Here is a 12,361-nt window from a genome sequence, read left to right as displayed (position 1 = left end):
CCAAGATCCCTCTGTTCCTCCACACTGCCAAGAATCCTATCCTTAATCCTGTACTCAGCTTTCAAATTCGACCTTCCAAAATGCATCACCTTGACTACTTTCTGACTACTTCGTGTGAGAAACCCTGAAGGTTTGCCCTAGCTGACTGGCTAGCCAACTTTTATATTGTTGTAATGTGGGTTTGATCCCAATGGAATAAAAACTCTAGAGCCATAAACGTTTGCTTCAAACGTTATGCTAATTATAGCCCTGTTCACTGGTTCTTAGATTTGAATGTTTTGTATTAAACCTTTCTTGTGAGATGTTCAATTTTGTTTTTCTAGCAAATTATCTTGTACTGTTATTGAATGCCAATAATATTTTTTGTCTATCTTTTCCTATCCAGGTTGTTTCAGCAGCACAATATGTATATCAGGCTGTGCTAAGCCTGAAGAATATTCCTGTGTTAGAGACTGCTTACAAACTTATCTTGGGGGAAATGACCTGTGCACTTAACAGTCTCCTTCAAGGCCTGACTCTTCCTCTGGTCTGTTCAGAGATACAGCATGAAGCTTTCAGGGACAGAACATTCAAAGAGGAAAATGCAGAGTTTGTAATAATATTTGACTTAAGTGCCCTTACTACAATTGGAAATGCAAAAAATTCCTTGATTGGTGTAAGTATTATGCTGATATGGAAGAGTTAAATTAATTATATACTTGCACAGCTTTTAATGAAATTAAACAATGTGTGGCTCTGTCTTTTCTCAAACTTAGTGCTTTCACGTATGTGTGTGTATATAGGAGATCTGCTTGAGATCAAGTACACCATTTGATGGCATATTGAGACCATTGTTGGACTAACAACTGCCTTATTATTCCACATTTTTGCTTCTATGAGAAATGCCTTGCCCAGATTGTCCAAGGCCAGAATAGAATGTTGTCATTTTTGGAGATATGATCCCACTTCACATATATTACTGGACAAGCCAGTTCCTGGCTTTGTTCAATTTTTAACTTGGCCTTTTTTAAAACTGTAGAGTTTGCTTGCTGAACACACTCACGAGAAACTGCTAACGATTTTCAGAACACAAAATAAAAAGCCATAGTAAACAAGAAAAAAATGAGCTATGTAATGAGACTGAAAGGTTAGAAATATTTCATTTAACATCGGAAGTCTTCAAATTTACACGATCCCTTTAATTGGAATAAAATCCTTACAAACACTCTGCAGAGTTAAAACTACCTACACATTAAAAATCTCTGCTGAAACCCTGGTTGGTATAATTGCAGTTAGTTTCCTTGTGGCATATCTGACTGTTAATCATATTTTCAACTCTTAGCTCATAGTCCTGGAGGCTGTGGATATGCAAGTGACATATAAATACTGCGTAAATATTGAGAGTTTCTGACTCAACCAAACTTAAGGCAGTCAGCTCCAGACACCCACCGCCCTTTTAGGTGAAAATAATTCTGAACTTTCTTCTTAGTCTTGGTACCTTCCCACTACATTGTGCCTCATTTTTCCACGTTAAATTCCATTTGCTACTGCTCCGGCCACCTGACTAGTCCATTGATCCTTCACAGAGGAACTGCTGTTTTCCAAGACTAGGAAGATGTTTGCAAGTGAGCTGCACTTGGGATTCCCTGCTGTTTGCCTGCATCACTTATTTAGTCTCCTGGTCACCCATTTCCCCTCTGCTTGGACTTGGTTAGTTGTAGAGGTGACCACATCATCCACAAACCTTTCAGCCACATGATTGCACCATGGTAATGTCCCAGCTGCCACTGAAGCTCCAAAGCCCACAGCGTATGAACTGGCTGGAGGCACCTGACATGTGGCTGTTCAGGCCAACTGAAACAACTAAAATCTCCCACAGAGTGCAGGATGTGCAAATCATAGATGTGCAAATCATAGATGTGCAAATCATAGATGTGCAAATCATAGATGTGCAAATCATAGATGTGCAAATCATAGATGTGCAAATCATAGATGTGCAAATCATAGATGTGCAAATCATAGATGTGCAAATCATAGATGTGCAAATCATAGATGTGCAAATCATAGATGTGCAAATGTACCTGGGCTAAATAGAATATGGCCACTTAGTTATATTTTACCCTTACTCATACTCAAGTATAGACGAGAAAAGTCTTTATTCCATCTCAGACAAGCTGTTGGGATCTTCTAATTTTATCAAGCAAAAATTTAACTTGGAAGTTTTAAAGTGAGTTATTTTCTTAAATTTGTTAAGCTGTACACACAGCCTTGATTTTAAATGTATTCAGTTGCAAGAGTTGAGAGCAGCATCCACCAATTACCTACCTGCTCTTCTGTGACACTACACTTTGTTTTTGATGAAACAGCCTCCCATTCTAGTTTTATAACTTCGGAAAATTTCTTGCTCTCCCTTGTTAAACTTAACTTGCACTGCTCCCAAGTCCCATATGGATCCACTCATTAAAATGCACATAATCAAAGCAGACTTCCAGTCAGTCTTGTACCACTCAGAACAAATTTGAAATGTAATTTCTTAACAGAATGCAAATAAGTGTTCCAATTAATATTGTGAAGAGCAGTGTTTGAGATGTCTTATATCTTGGTTGTCTATACATAGGATATACCAGTGCCTATGGCCCCTAAACTGTACATAAAATTTAAAACGTGATCCTTTAAAATTTTGTTTGAAATATGTGACATGAACAAATTATGAAGTACGTTTTCCTAATTGCAAATAACTTTTCGCAGTTTATTTTAGGATAAATGTAATATCGCATGTTAATTTGTTTTCACTAATGTTTTGTACCTTTCCTATACAGATGTGGGCTCTTTCTCCCACTGTGTTTGCCCTTCTCAGTGATAACCTTACAATTGTACATGCCAGTCTTGCAGTTCATTATCCTGCCATTCAGTATGGAGTCTTGTACACTTTATATTCGCATTGTACAAGGTATGTCTGCTCTTATTAAATTGATGTAATTTCTTTTAATTGTCCTGTACAATTTCTGTTTCTTGTATTCAATAAAATGAAATGACATTCGAACAAATGGAAGCATCTCCTATTTAAAGGTTAATTTATGTTCTCGTGTGGTGCAATAATTATTTATTTGGGGCAGAGTGGGAATTTTTCATTTGCTTTATAGAGGTATCAATGCTTCTGAGTTAGTTTCAGCCTAATGGAGGTGAGTTTTAACCTTTGTATCTGAAACTGGTGTATTTTAATTTGGTAAACGGTAATTTGTTAAAGAAGTTTGGAAGGTTTAGATTGTTGCATTAGTAGGAATGAGAGTTGGAGATTATAGCCATGTAGCAAGAAGTTTGGTCCAGAGGTTTTAAGAATTTGCTAGCTAAATTGGGCGAGTATTCTGTGTATCAGAAAGTTGACCTTTACATGAGAGCTTTGATATGCATCTACTTGCATGTTTTATATTTTAAGTAAATTCATAAGAAGCAAAAACATTTCAAATTCATTGTAACAGGGGCATAAGGAGTCTGCAAGTAGATACTGATGGGTAGAATAAATGGGCAAATGTTTGGGAGCGTCTAATACAAGAAAGTGTGAGGTCATTTGAATTGTCCATTTTCCTTTGAAATTTTAGCAATCTTGTATGCAATTTTCTAAAACATAATTCTGTCCAGAACAAATCCAATGGTTGTTATTTGCGCAATTCTAAGTAGTGTAGACATTGTTCATTTGGTTTTGTTTGCAGGCATGATCATTTCATATCCAGCAGTCTTAGTTCATCATCGCCTTCTCTGTTTGATGGCGCTGTTATCAGTACTGTCACCATGGCAACAAAGAAACACTTTTCCGTCATACTGAATCTTTTAGGAATGTTGCTCAGTAAGGATATCTTAAATCACGATGTAAGGTAAACAAGATTTTTTTTTAACCAGTTTATTTTTTCTACCAAAGCATTTTGGTTTGATATCTGTCATTGTTAATTCTTTAATGTTTAAGAATTGTGTACTTTGCTTAATTCTTTTAAATCTTTTGAATCTCATTAGGAAGTTATTACTAACCTGGGCATTGGAAGTTAGCATTTTAATGAAGAAATCGGAAACTTACACTCCCTTGTTTGCTATTCCATCTTTTCACAAATTCTGCAAAGGGCTGCTATCAAATGGTAAGATTTCTGTCAATCAGTGTCTTAATATTAATGTTTTAAAGCAATTTTCACCTATTATTCCTCTTTTTTTAAAAAAACAGCTGTTCATGAAGATGCTTCAATCTGCTTGCAAGCATGCAGCAGCCTACAAATTGTTTCTACTTCCTTGCCAAATGACCTCTTGCAAAGGTAAAATTTGAATTTTAAAAAAAAATTGCCGTTAGAATTCTCTCAAATCAAAGAGTAACACTTCATTTTTTAGGAGTCATACCTAAAATTCACAAGTTATTGATTTTTGCATAGATGTGTCGATGTGTGTCGTGTGCAACTGGTCCACTGCGGAGTTCGTGTTAGGCAAGCTTTTGGGAAACTTCTGAAGACTATTCCTCTGGATGTTGCTTTAAGGTGTGATTAACTTTAACTTTAAAATGTGTTTTAACCATCCCTTCCAATATTGATTTTAATAAACTTTATATTTGTTGATCTGAAGGTAATTAGGTTGCTAATGATTTGAAAGAGGGGCAGAGTGTAATGTATCCGCATTTACTTATGATATAAAAATAAGTGAGGGCATACGGAATCTACAAGTAGCTACTGATAGGTAGAACGAATGGGCAAACGCTTGGGAGAGTTTAATGCAAGAAGCTGCGAGGTCATTCACTTTTGTCGAAAGAATCAGAAGACCGACTATTTAAATTGAGAGGTTCCAAGCAAGCAGTGCAGAGGGATGTAGATGTTCCTTTGCATGAAACAAAGATTTAACATTCAGGTAGTTTAAGTAATTAAGGCAAATGAGGTTTTATCCTTTATTGCCAGTGTTTGGAGTTTAAAAACAGGATGTTCACTTATGCCAAAACAATGTGTTGTTGAGGCTGTATCCTGGAGTACTGTGTAGAGCTACGGTCGGGTTTTTGCCATCGGTACTTCAAAGATTCACTAGGCTTGATACCTGGATGATGGGGTTGCCTAATCAAGAATGGCCACATAGGGTAGGCTTGTATTTCATTGGAGCTTCGAAGAATGAGTGGTGGTCTTACTGAAACGGATAAGATTGAGGGGAAAACAAAACCAAAATACACTTGATGTGACAAATCTGAAAATGGAAGAGGAAGTTCCAGACAAAGTGTGGAGCTGGATGAACACAGCAGGCCAAGCAGCATCTCAGGAGCACAAAAGCTGACATTTCGGGCCTAGACCCTTCATCTTTGTGCTCCTGAGATGCTGCTTGGCCTGCTGTGTTCATCCAGCTCCACATTTTGTTATCTTGGATTCTCCAGCATCTGCAGTTCCCATTATCACTGTAAAGAAAAGGTGGTTGTTTCAAGCCAGCTATGACGACTTGGAACTATCAAACTTCCATAATTTTAACAAGGTCTGTCAGACCGCCACTTGGGGTTGGGGAAGATAGGTGGTATCTGCAATTTTAGATATTAGTTTTTGATTTTGAAATTCAAATCATGAATCTAAATTACGAACAACAATGGCCCCAGTGTGATTCCGTGTGGACTGCCGTTTCACACCTCTTGCCACACTGCAGTTGATTTTTCCAATAAAAGCAGACTTTGATTAAAAACTGCACAGAGTAAAGTTATAATGTTTGTATAATGTGTAATCAATAGGATGCTGGTTATAAAATTGAACATTTTTTCTTCACAGTAACGACAATCACACAGAAGTGCAAGGGATCTCACTGGCTATAAGTAGTCATATGAGTAAAGCTCCAAGTAACACATTTCATCCTCAGGACTTTTCTGATCTGATCAGTTTCATTTTGTACGGAAGCTGTCACAGAATTGGGTAGGTTCAAATTCTTTTTTACGTTCATTTGCTAGATTTTCATAGTATTTTATGTTCAAGTAATTGGCATATTGGACTCTCAAATGTTCCTGATTGTTTCATAGAACTGGTGTAAGCTTTCCTTTAATTTCAGCAAAGATCATTGGCTGGAGAGGCTGTTTCACAGCTGCCAGAGATTAGACAAATATGATCAGTCATCTATTCCACGAAACCTATTAAAGACAGAAGCTGTGTTATGGCAATGGGCTGTGTGGGAAGCAGCACAATTTACAGTGCTTTCAAAACTACGAACACCGCTGGGCAGAGCACAAGATACATTCCAAACAATTGAAGGTAATTACATCATTCTGTAGTCATGCATTTCAATTCTTCTAGGGAATTCACCGGCTTGATGTTATGTTCCCACCCTCTTTGTTCAGCTTCTACTTCCGCAAACTCTTTTGAACTCTCCTCTATGAAACTTATCATCATCTTCCTTGACACAACTCCTGACAACCCAATACCCTTTCCTTGCTCACATGTAATTTTTTTTTCCCCCAACTGTGGGCACCTTCCTGTAAAAACCAGCAATCCATTCCCTCTTCAAAAACTTTTTTCACAGCTTAGTCTGAACCTTTCCAAGCAGTTGAGCAGAGGCGCATCAATAATTTACTTACCTACAGAGTTTCAACATTCCACTTCTACTTTATTTGTGGTACCTGTTTTTAAAAAAAAGTAGGGGTGAGGAGTTCACACCATTTGGACAAATGTCTGTCAAAAAAGGAATTGTCCTGTTTTTGAATCTGCTCCTACTGTTACAGTATTCCTGCATTCAGCTCTTGCTCCCTGGGCACCCACCTTTGCCCAGTAGGCTGATATCTCATGAGCTACCTAGGTGACTCCCTTGAAACAAGTATGGGGAGAGATGGTGGTTATATTGGTAATGCCTCTGGGATTAGTAATCCAGAGGTCGAAACGAATTGTCCTAAAACAGTCGGTTGAAAGTAAACTCCCCTGAAACCTAGAACTAAATCTGGTACGCTGAGAGGTTCATGATTCCTGATCATGGCAAACAGGCAGCAGAATGGCACCGTCATAACGCTCATTCAGAGAACTGCTACAGACTCATTGAGCCAAATAGCTGCCCCCTGCATTGTATCGATTCAGTGATTAAGCTAGTCTCAATAATGTTTGAAAGTATTGTAGGTTTTTTACAGCAATCAGTGAGGTTCTCAAATGTAAAAGAGAAAATGCAGGAGAAACTCGGCAGGTCTGACAACATCTCTTAACAGGTAATATTTTGAGTCCAGTATAACTCCTGAACTACAGGACAGGGATCCTCTTCCTGCTCCGCTCCCGCCACTCTGCCACACTTGATCTCTGGGAATTTTGATTTGACTTGCTTAATTTCTCTTCTCCCCTCGTGCATTCTGTGTCCCACTCTTGGCTCTAACTCTGACTTTATCAAACAGCAGATTAAACATGGATGTTGTTGTCTGGTGCCCTGATCTCTACCTGGCAGAGGCTGAGCAGCAACTGTCAGACACTTGCTTCAATGTCTCCCTCAAACATGACCCTACCATTGGGTTGAAGCAGTTCTGTGGATGTCATATTGACTCTGAGGCTGTAGGAAATGAGGAGCAGTAGGCCATTCAGCAGTTGAAATCTGCAGCAGCATTTGATAGGATCATGTCTGATCTGACATTCTTCGCACCCACTTTCCTTTGTTTACCCTGTAACCTCTGATTCCTGGACTGATCATGAAAATAGTCTTAGCAGCTGTGCTGCCAGTGATTTCCACCCCCCACCCCCGCCCCCACCCCCACCATTGTTTCATGGAATGTGGACAGCATTGTTCACTCCCGATGGCAGGAAGCCACTCCTTTCCAAGGCGATTCCAGCAGACAATTAAGAGTGAACTATATTGCTATGCATATGGAGATAATTTTGGACTAGTTCAGGTAAGGATGGCAGATGTTTGTTCTTCAAAGTCTCTCCTTAAATAAATGTAAGAACTCTGCCTCCTTAGCTTCTGTGACAGGGAGGTCCACAAACCCTTAAGACATTCTGCCCCCATCTTGGTATTAAATTGGCATTCTCTTTATTCTGAGACTACGCCCCCTGGTTCTAGACTTTCCCATGAGGGGAAAAAATTGTCTCTGCATTTACCCTGTCAAGACTCTTAAGAATCTTTTATGTTTCAGTGAGAAATGTTAACTTTGTTCCTCTTCCAGCATTTTCTCTGCATTTCAGATTTCCAGTATGTTGCGTTCATTTGAATGGCGCTCTCATGTCCTTTGAAGGATGGGCATCTGCCATTATTACCTGAACTAGTCCAAAAATTATCTCCAAATGCACAGCAATAAAGTTCACACTTAATTGTCACCTGGAATGGCCAGCAAACCACTCATTTCCAAGGCTATCGGGAATGAGTAATAAATGCTATCCACATTCCATGAAAGAATAATGGGGGGGGGAAAACAAATCACCTAGTCACACTGTCAAACTATTTCCTCAGGACATTCAGTATTTTCCTCTTTACTTTCCCACCCTGGTGAATAATATCCAGCTCCACACTTTGTTATCTCGGATTATCCAGCATCTGCAGTTCCCATTATCTCTGATCACAATTTTAACCTCACTGCGAAGCCTCTTCCAGGATGCCTATCCTGACAAAATTACCCTCCTCCCTCCAGACAAACCTCAAGGGATATCTCTCCCACTGCAACACTCTACTCTCCTTTCCACCTATCTTCTCTATCCATCTTCGGTCCGCCTATTTATTTCAGAACCCTCTCCCCATCTCCCTTTTCTGATGAAGGGTCTAGTCCCGAAACGTCAGCTTTTGTGCCCCTAAGCCACTGCTTGGCCTGCTGTGTTCATCCAGCTCCACACCTTATCTCGGACACTCCAGCATCTGCAGTTCCCATTATCTCTAAGTAATTGTTCTACCTTCTGTGAAATGGCAATCTCTTTGATTGTGTCTTCCAGCAAATTCTTGTTTTAGAATCATCTTTTTATTTTTAAAAAAGTAGCATTCTGAATAATTGTTGTATGCACCTAAGGTATTCATTTTGTCTCTTTAAAATTCCAGGTATTATTAGGAGTTTGGCTGCACATACTTTGAATCCTGACCATGATATAAGCCAGTGGACTACAGCTGACAATGATGATGGGCATACAAGCAACCAGCTGAGACTTATTCTTCTACTTCAGTTTTTGGAAAACCTTGAGAAGTTGATGTACAATGCATACGAGGGATGTGCTAATGCACTTACAGCACCACCAAAGGTTAGTTTGTTTAGTCCAAATTCAAGTCAGTTTGTATGGATTACCCAAATCAGTCAGCTTTGGAAAATACAGTACCTATTGTAGCAAAAACATGCATTGATGGAGAAACTCGGTTGGTCTAGAAGCGTCTGCTGGGAGAAAGTTAATATTTCAAGTCTGGTGAACCTTCATCAGAACTGGTCATCTTAAGTTGAGTTCTGATGATGAGTCACTGGACTTGAAATGTTAACTTTGCTTTCACTCCACAGATGCTGTCAGGCCTGCTGAGTTTCTGGAACAATTTGTTTTGGTTTTAGATTTCTAACATCTGCAGTTCTGTATTTCAATCCATGTTGTGTGTATTTTTGTGTTTAACATTGGCATGTAGTGTTCCCCTTTTAAGTTATCTGTGATCCTACATTGCAGGTTATTAGGACATTTTTTTACACAAATCGCCAGACATGTCACGACTGGTTAACACGGATCCGAGTGGCTATAATGCGCGTTGGCTTGTTGGCTGGGCAGCCAGCTGTGACAGTCAGGCATGGATTTGATTTGCTGACAGAGATGAAGAACAGCAGTGTATCTCAGGTAGGTGCGACATTTCATTGACCATACTTAAATTGAGGAGGCTGCCAACAACCTGGCATTTAAGGTATGCTTTTGGGATCTAGTTTCGGGCAACTTAAAGTGGAGCTCTCCAGTCGCAACAGTTTACTTCCCCGCCTTAGACAATCACAACGGGTTCAATCTAGTGACTGAAGTGGAGGATTCGAAACTCTACCTATGAAGAGTTGATGGGAATATTAACCACTCAATGATTACCTTTGGGAGACAAAGCAAGAAAACATCTAAACAGCATATCCTGGAAAATGTATAAAATAGTAGTGATCCACTCATTGCACGCAATTTAAAAATGATCAAGACCTATCAGAAGTCACTTCAAAGTGTGCAGTAGACAAAAATTGACAAAGGAAAAATGATTACAGAGATAGTAGGAACTGTCGATACTGGAGAATCTGAGATAACACGGTGTGAAGCTGGATGAACACAGCAGGCCAAGCAGGAAAGTTTGATGTTTCGAATCGAGACATTACTGGTCAAAACCCTTCAGGAAAAATTATCATTGAATTAATTTACTCATCAACTACAAAAGTCCTCTGATTTAATAGGAAGCAATCAGGATCCACTTCAATTCACCAGGCAGGTAGTAACCAACAATTAAAGTCAGCAGTGCTCTATTACATAACATCTTGAAACTAGTATTGGAAAGTTGGGCAGTTTACTGAGCATTTTTTGTTTTCAAATTGCTTTCTGCTCCTCCTTGTTCAGACCCTCTTGTGCAGCATAAATAATAAAATAACATTCACTCTGCGAACTACAACGTACAAGAGGCATCCCAATTACTCACTGAAAATGAAATCAGAATGTTTACCACTAATTACAGACTGGAGGGAAATTGAATAGCTGTCTCTGGTAATCCTCCCACCCCATGCCACCTCATCCCACCAAAAAGCAATTAATATAGCACCCTGTTTATAACTCTTATAGAGAGCTAATGGTCAGCAAAGGAACTTTTAAAGTTGCAGTGAGAAATAACAAGTTAACATTTCAACCATGACCTTTCATCAGAATGCTTAAGGGGAGTTGTATTTGAATTGCTAATTTCTCTCCAAGATGCTGTCAGATTTGTTGAGTTCTTTTAATAACACTTTCAGTTTCTCAGATTTCCTGTATCAGGGTTTTTTTTATTGTAATGTGCTGGTACTGGCTAGGAAAGTTTTTTTTTGGTAAAGTGGGGCATAGTGAAACGTATCTTGCACTTGAGCTATGACCTGTCAGCAGATTGGTCATTCATACACTGAGAACTGCAGATAACTCCCCTCAATATATTGTCACTCATTGGAGACGGCATAGTTGGAAAATCTCCCAAGAGTTTTACCATGCTTGTAAATTACTTCAGAAAGAACTAAAAATCTACTGAAGTAATTGTTACCAAAAAGTGGAAATCACATAATAAGTAAATGGTTTAAAGCAAGAAAATTAAAATTGCAAAGAAGCATTTGGGACTTCATAGTATATAAAACACAAAAATGCACATCATGCAAAAACTTTGGGTGGAGAGAGGTTTACATTTTGTGGATCTTGTTATGTCAGGTTTAATTTATAAATTAGTTCGGTGATATAACAGTATATTTATTAGCACCACTTACCTGGCATCACTTCAGCAAATTCACTGTTGTTGAGCACAGTCTCATATAGTTCACATATCAGAAACAAATGTAAACCTTGGAGTTCCTAAAGTAATAACATGTGAAACCTATTTATTTTACTGAGATGTTTCGTTCATTTCATCTGAAATAATGCTGGCAAAAGTGTTGAATCAAATCTGATCTTTACAGTTCAGAAATCTGAGTGTCTTTCACTGTCATAGCTTATTTATTTCTGCTTCTGTTGGCCTGTCTTCTACAATTCAGATAATAACTATTTTGAATGTTTTTATTAGGGAAATGAAATGGAAGTGACAGTGATGATGATTGTTGAAGCACTCTGTGAACTGAATTGTCCTGAAGCTATACAAGGAATGGCTGTCTGGTCTTCTGCTGTCCTTGCTAAGAGCCTTTCATGGATAAATTCTGTGGCACAGCAAGCTGAAGGAAGGTATAAGTTGTTTTATATATAAAGTAAACTTTGTTTTAACTTTACAAAGAAAAGGATCTCCTTTGATTAACATTATCATAACCTACAGACCAGATGCTGCAAAATTGACCCTTGATACTTTATCAACTGTTCAAGAAAACATTCCACATCTAGAGATAAAACTCAATATACAATCCGTTTTTAAAATGAATGGAGTACAAGTGGTGTACAAATTTGACCAATTTCAATGACATTAATTAAAAATTAAATAGTAACATGGGAAGATCTTTAATCTCTCCAGCTTGACCTGGAAGAAATTTAATGATGAGAGTGTAGGAGGAGAGGAATTTCTGATGCGTACAGGACAACTTGATTGTGTCCAGCTCATGAAATGAGGGAGGGAGATAAGGTTGTATCTTGTTCTAGGTAATTAAATAAGGGAGTATGCGATAACTTAAAAAGCAGCACTCATAATATCATTCACTGTAGAGCAATAATGGAGACGGAGACAGATCAGAAAATATCAAGGGTAAAATTGATTAACTGGGAAGACAATTTCGTTGACTTCTGTACGTTTTGGATTTTGA

General features: G+C 38.5%; 1 protein-coding gene across 2 annotated transcripts in view; it reads left to right on the top strand.

Moving 5' to 3' along the window:
• Positions 1-12,361, top strand: part of smg1 (SMG1 nonsense mediated mRNA decay associated PI3K related kinase) — a 182,014-nt gene that overhangs the window by 60,105 nt on the left and 109,548 nt on the right. For both annotated transcript variants that reach the window (XM_048551867.2, XM_048551868.2), the window contains 11 exons: positions 386-655; positions 2,799-2,929; positions 3,690-3,851; positions 3,988-4,106; positions 4,190-4,277; positions 4,392-4,493; positions 5,745-5,885; positions 6,019-6,218; positions 8,959-9,155; positions 9,561-9,725; positions 11,641-11,795. In XM_048551867.2, the coding sequence (XP_048407824.2) occupies positions 386-655; positions 2,799-2,929; positions 3,690-3,851; positions 3,988-4,106; positions 4,190-4,277; positions 4,392-4,493; positions 5,745-5,885; positions 6,019-6,218; positions 8,959-9,155; positions 9,561-9,725; positions 11,641-11,795 (1,730 nt within the window). The remainder of the gene's footprint in view (positions 1-385; positions 656-2,798; positions 2,930-3,689; positions 3,852-3,987; positions 4,107-4,189; positions 4,278-4,391; positions 4,494-5,744; positions 5,886-6,018; positions 6,219-8,958; positions 9,156-9,560; positions 9,726-11,640; positions 11,796-12,361) is intronic.

This window comes from Stegostoma tigrinum, chromosome 23, assembly GCF_030684315.1.
Source record: "Stegostoma tigrinum isolate sSteTig4 chromosome 23, sSteTig4.hap1, whole genome shotgun sequence".
NCBI classification, from domain to species: domain Eukaryota; kingdom Metazoa; phylum Chordata; class Chondrichthyes; order Orectolobiformes; family Stegostomatidae; genus Stegostoma; species Stegostoma tigrinum.
Note: the sequence above shows the minus strand (reverse complement) of the source record. Positions and strands in the feature narration are given on the sequence as shown.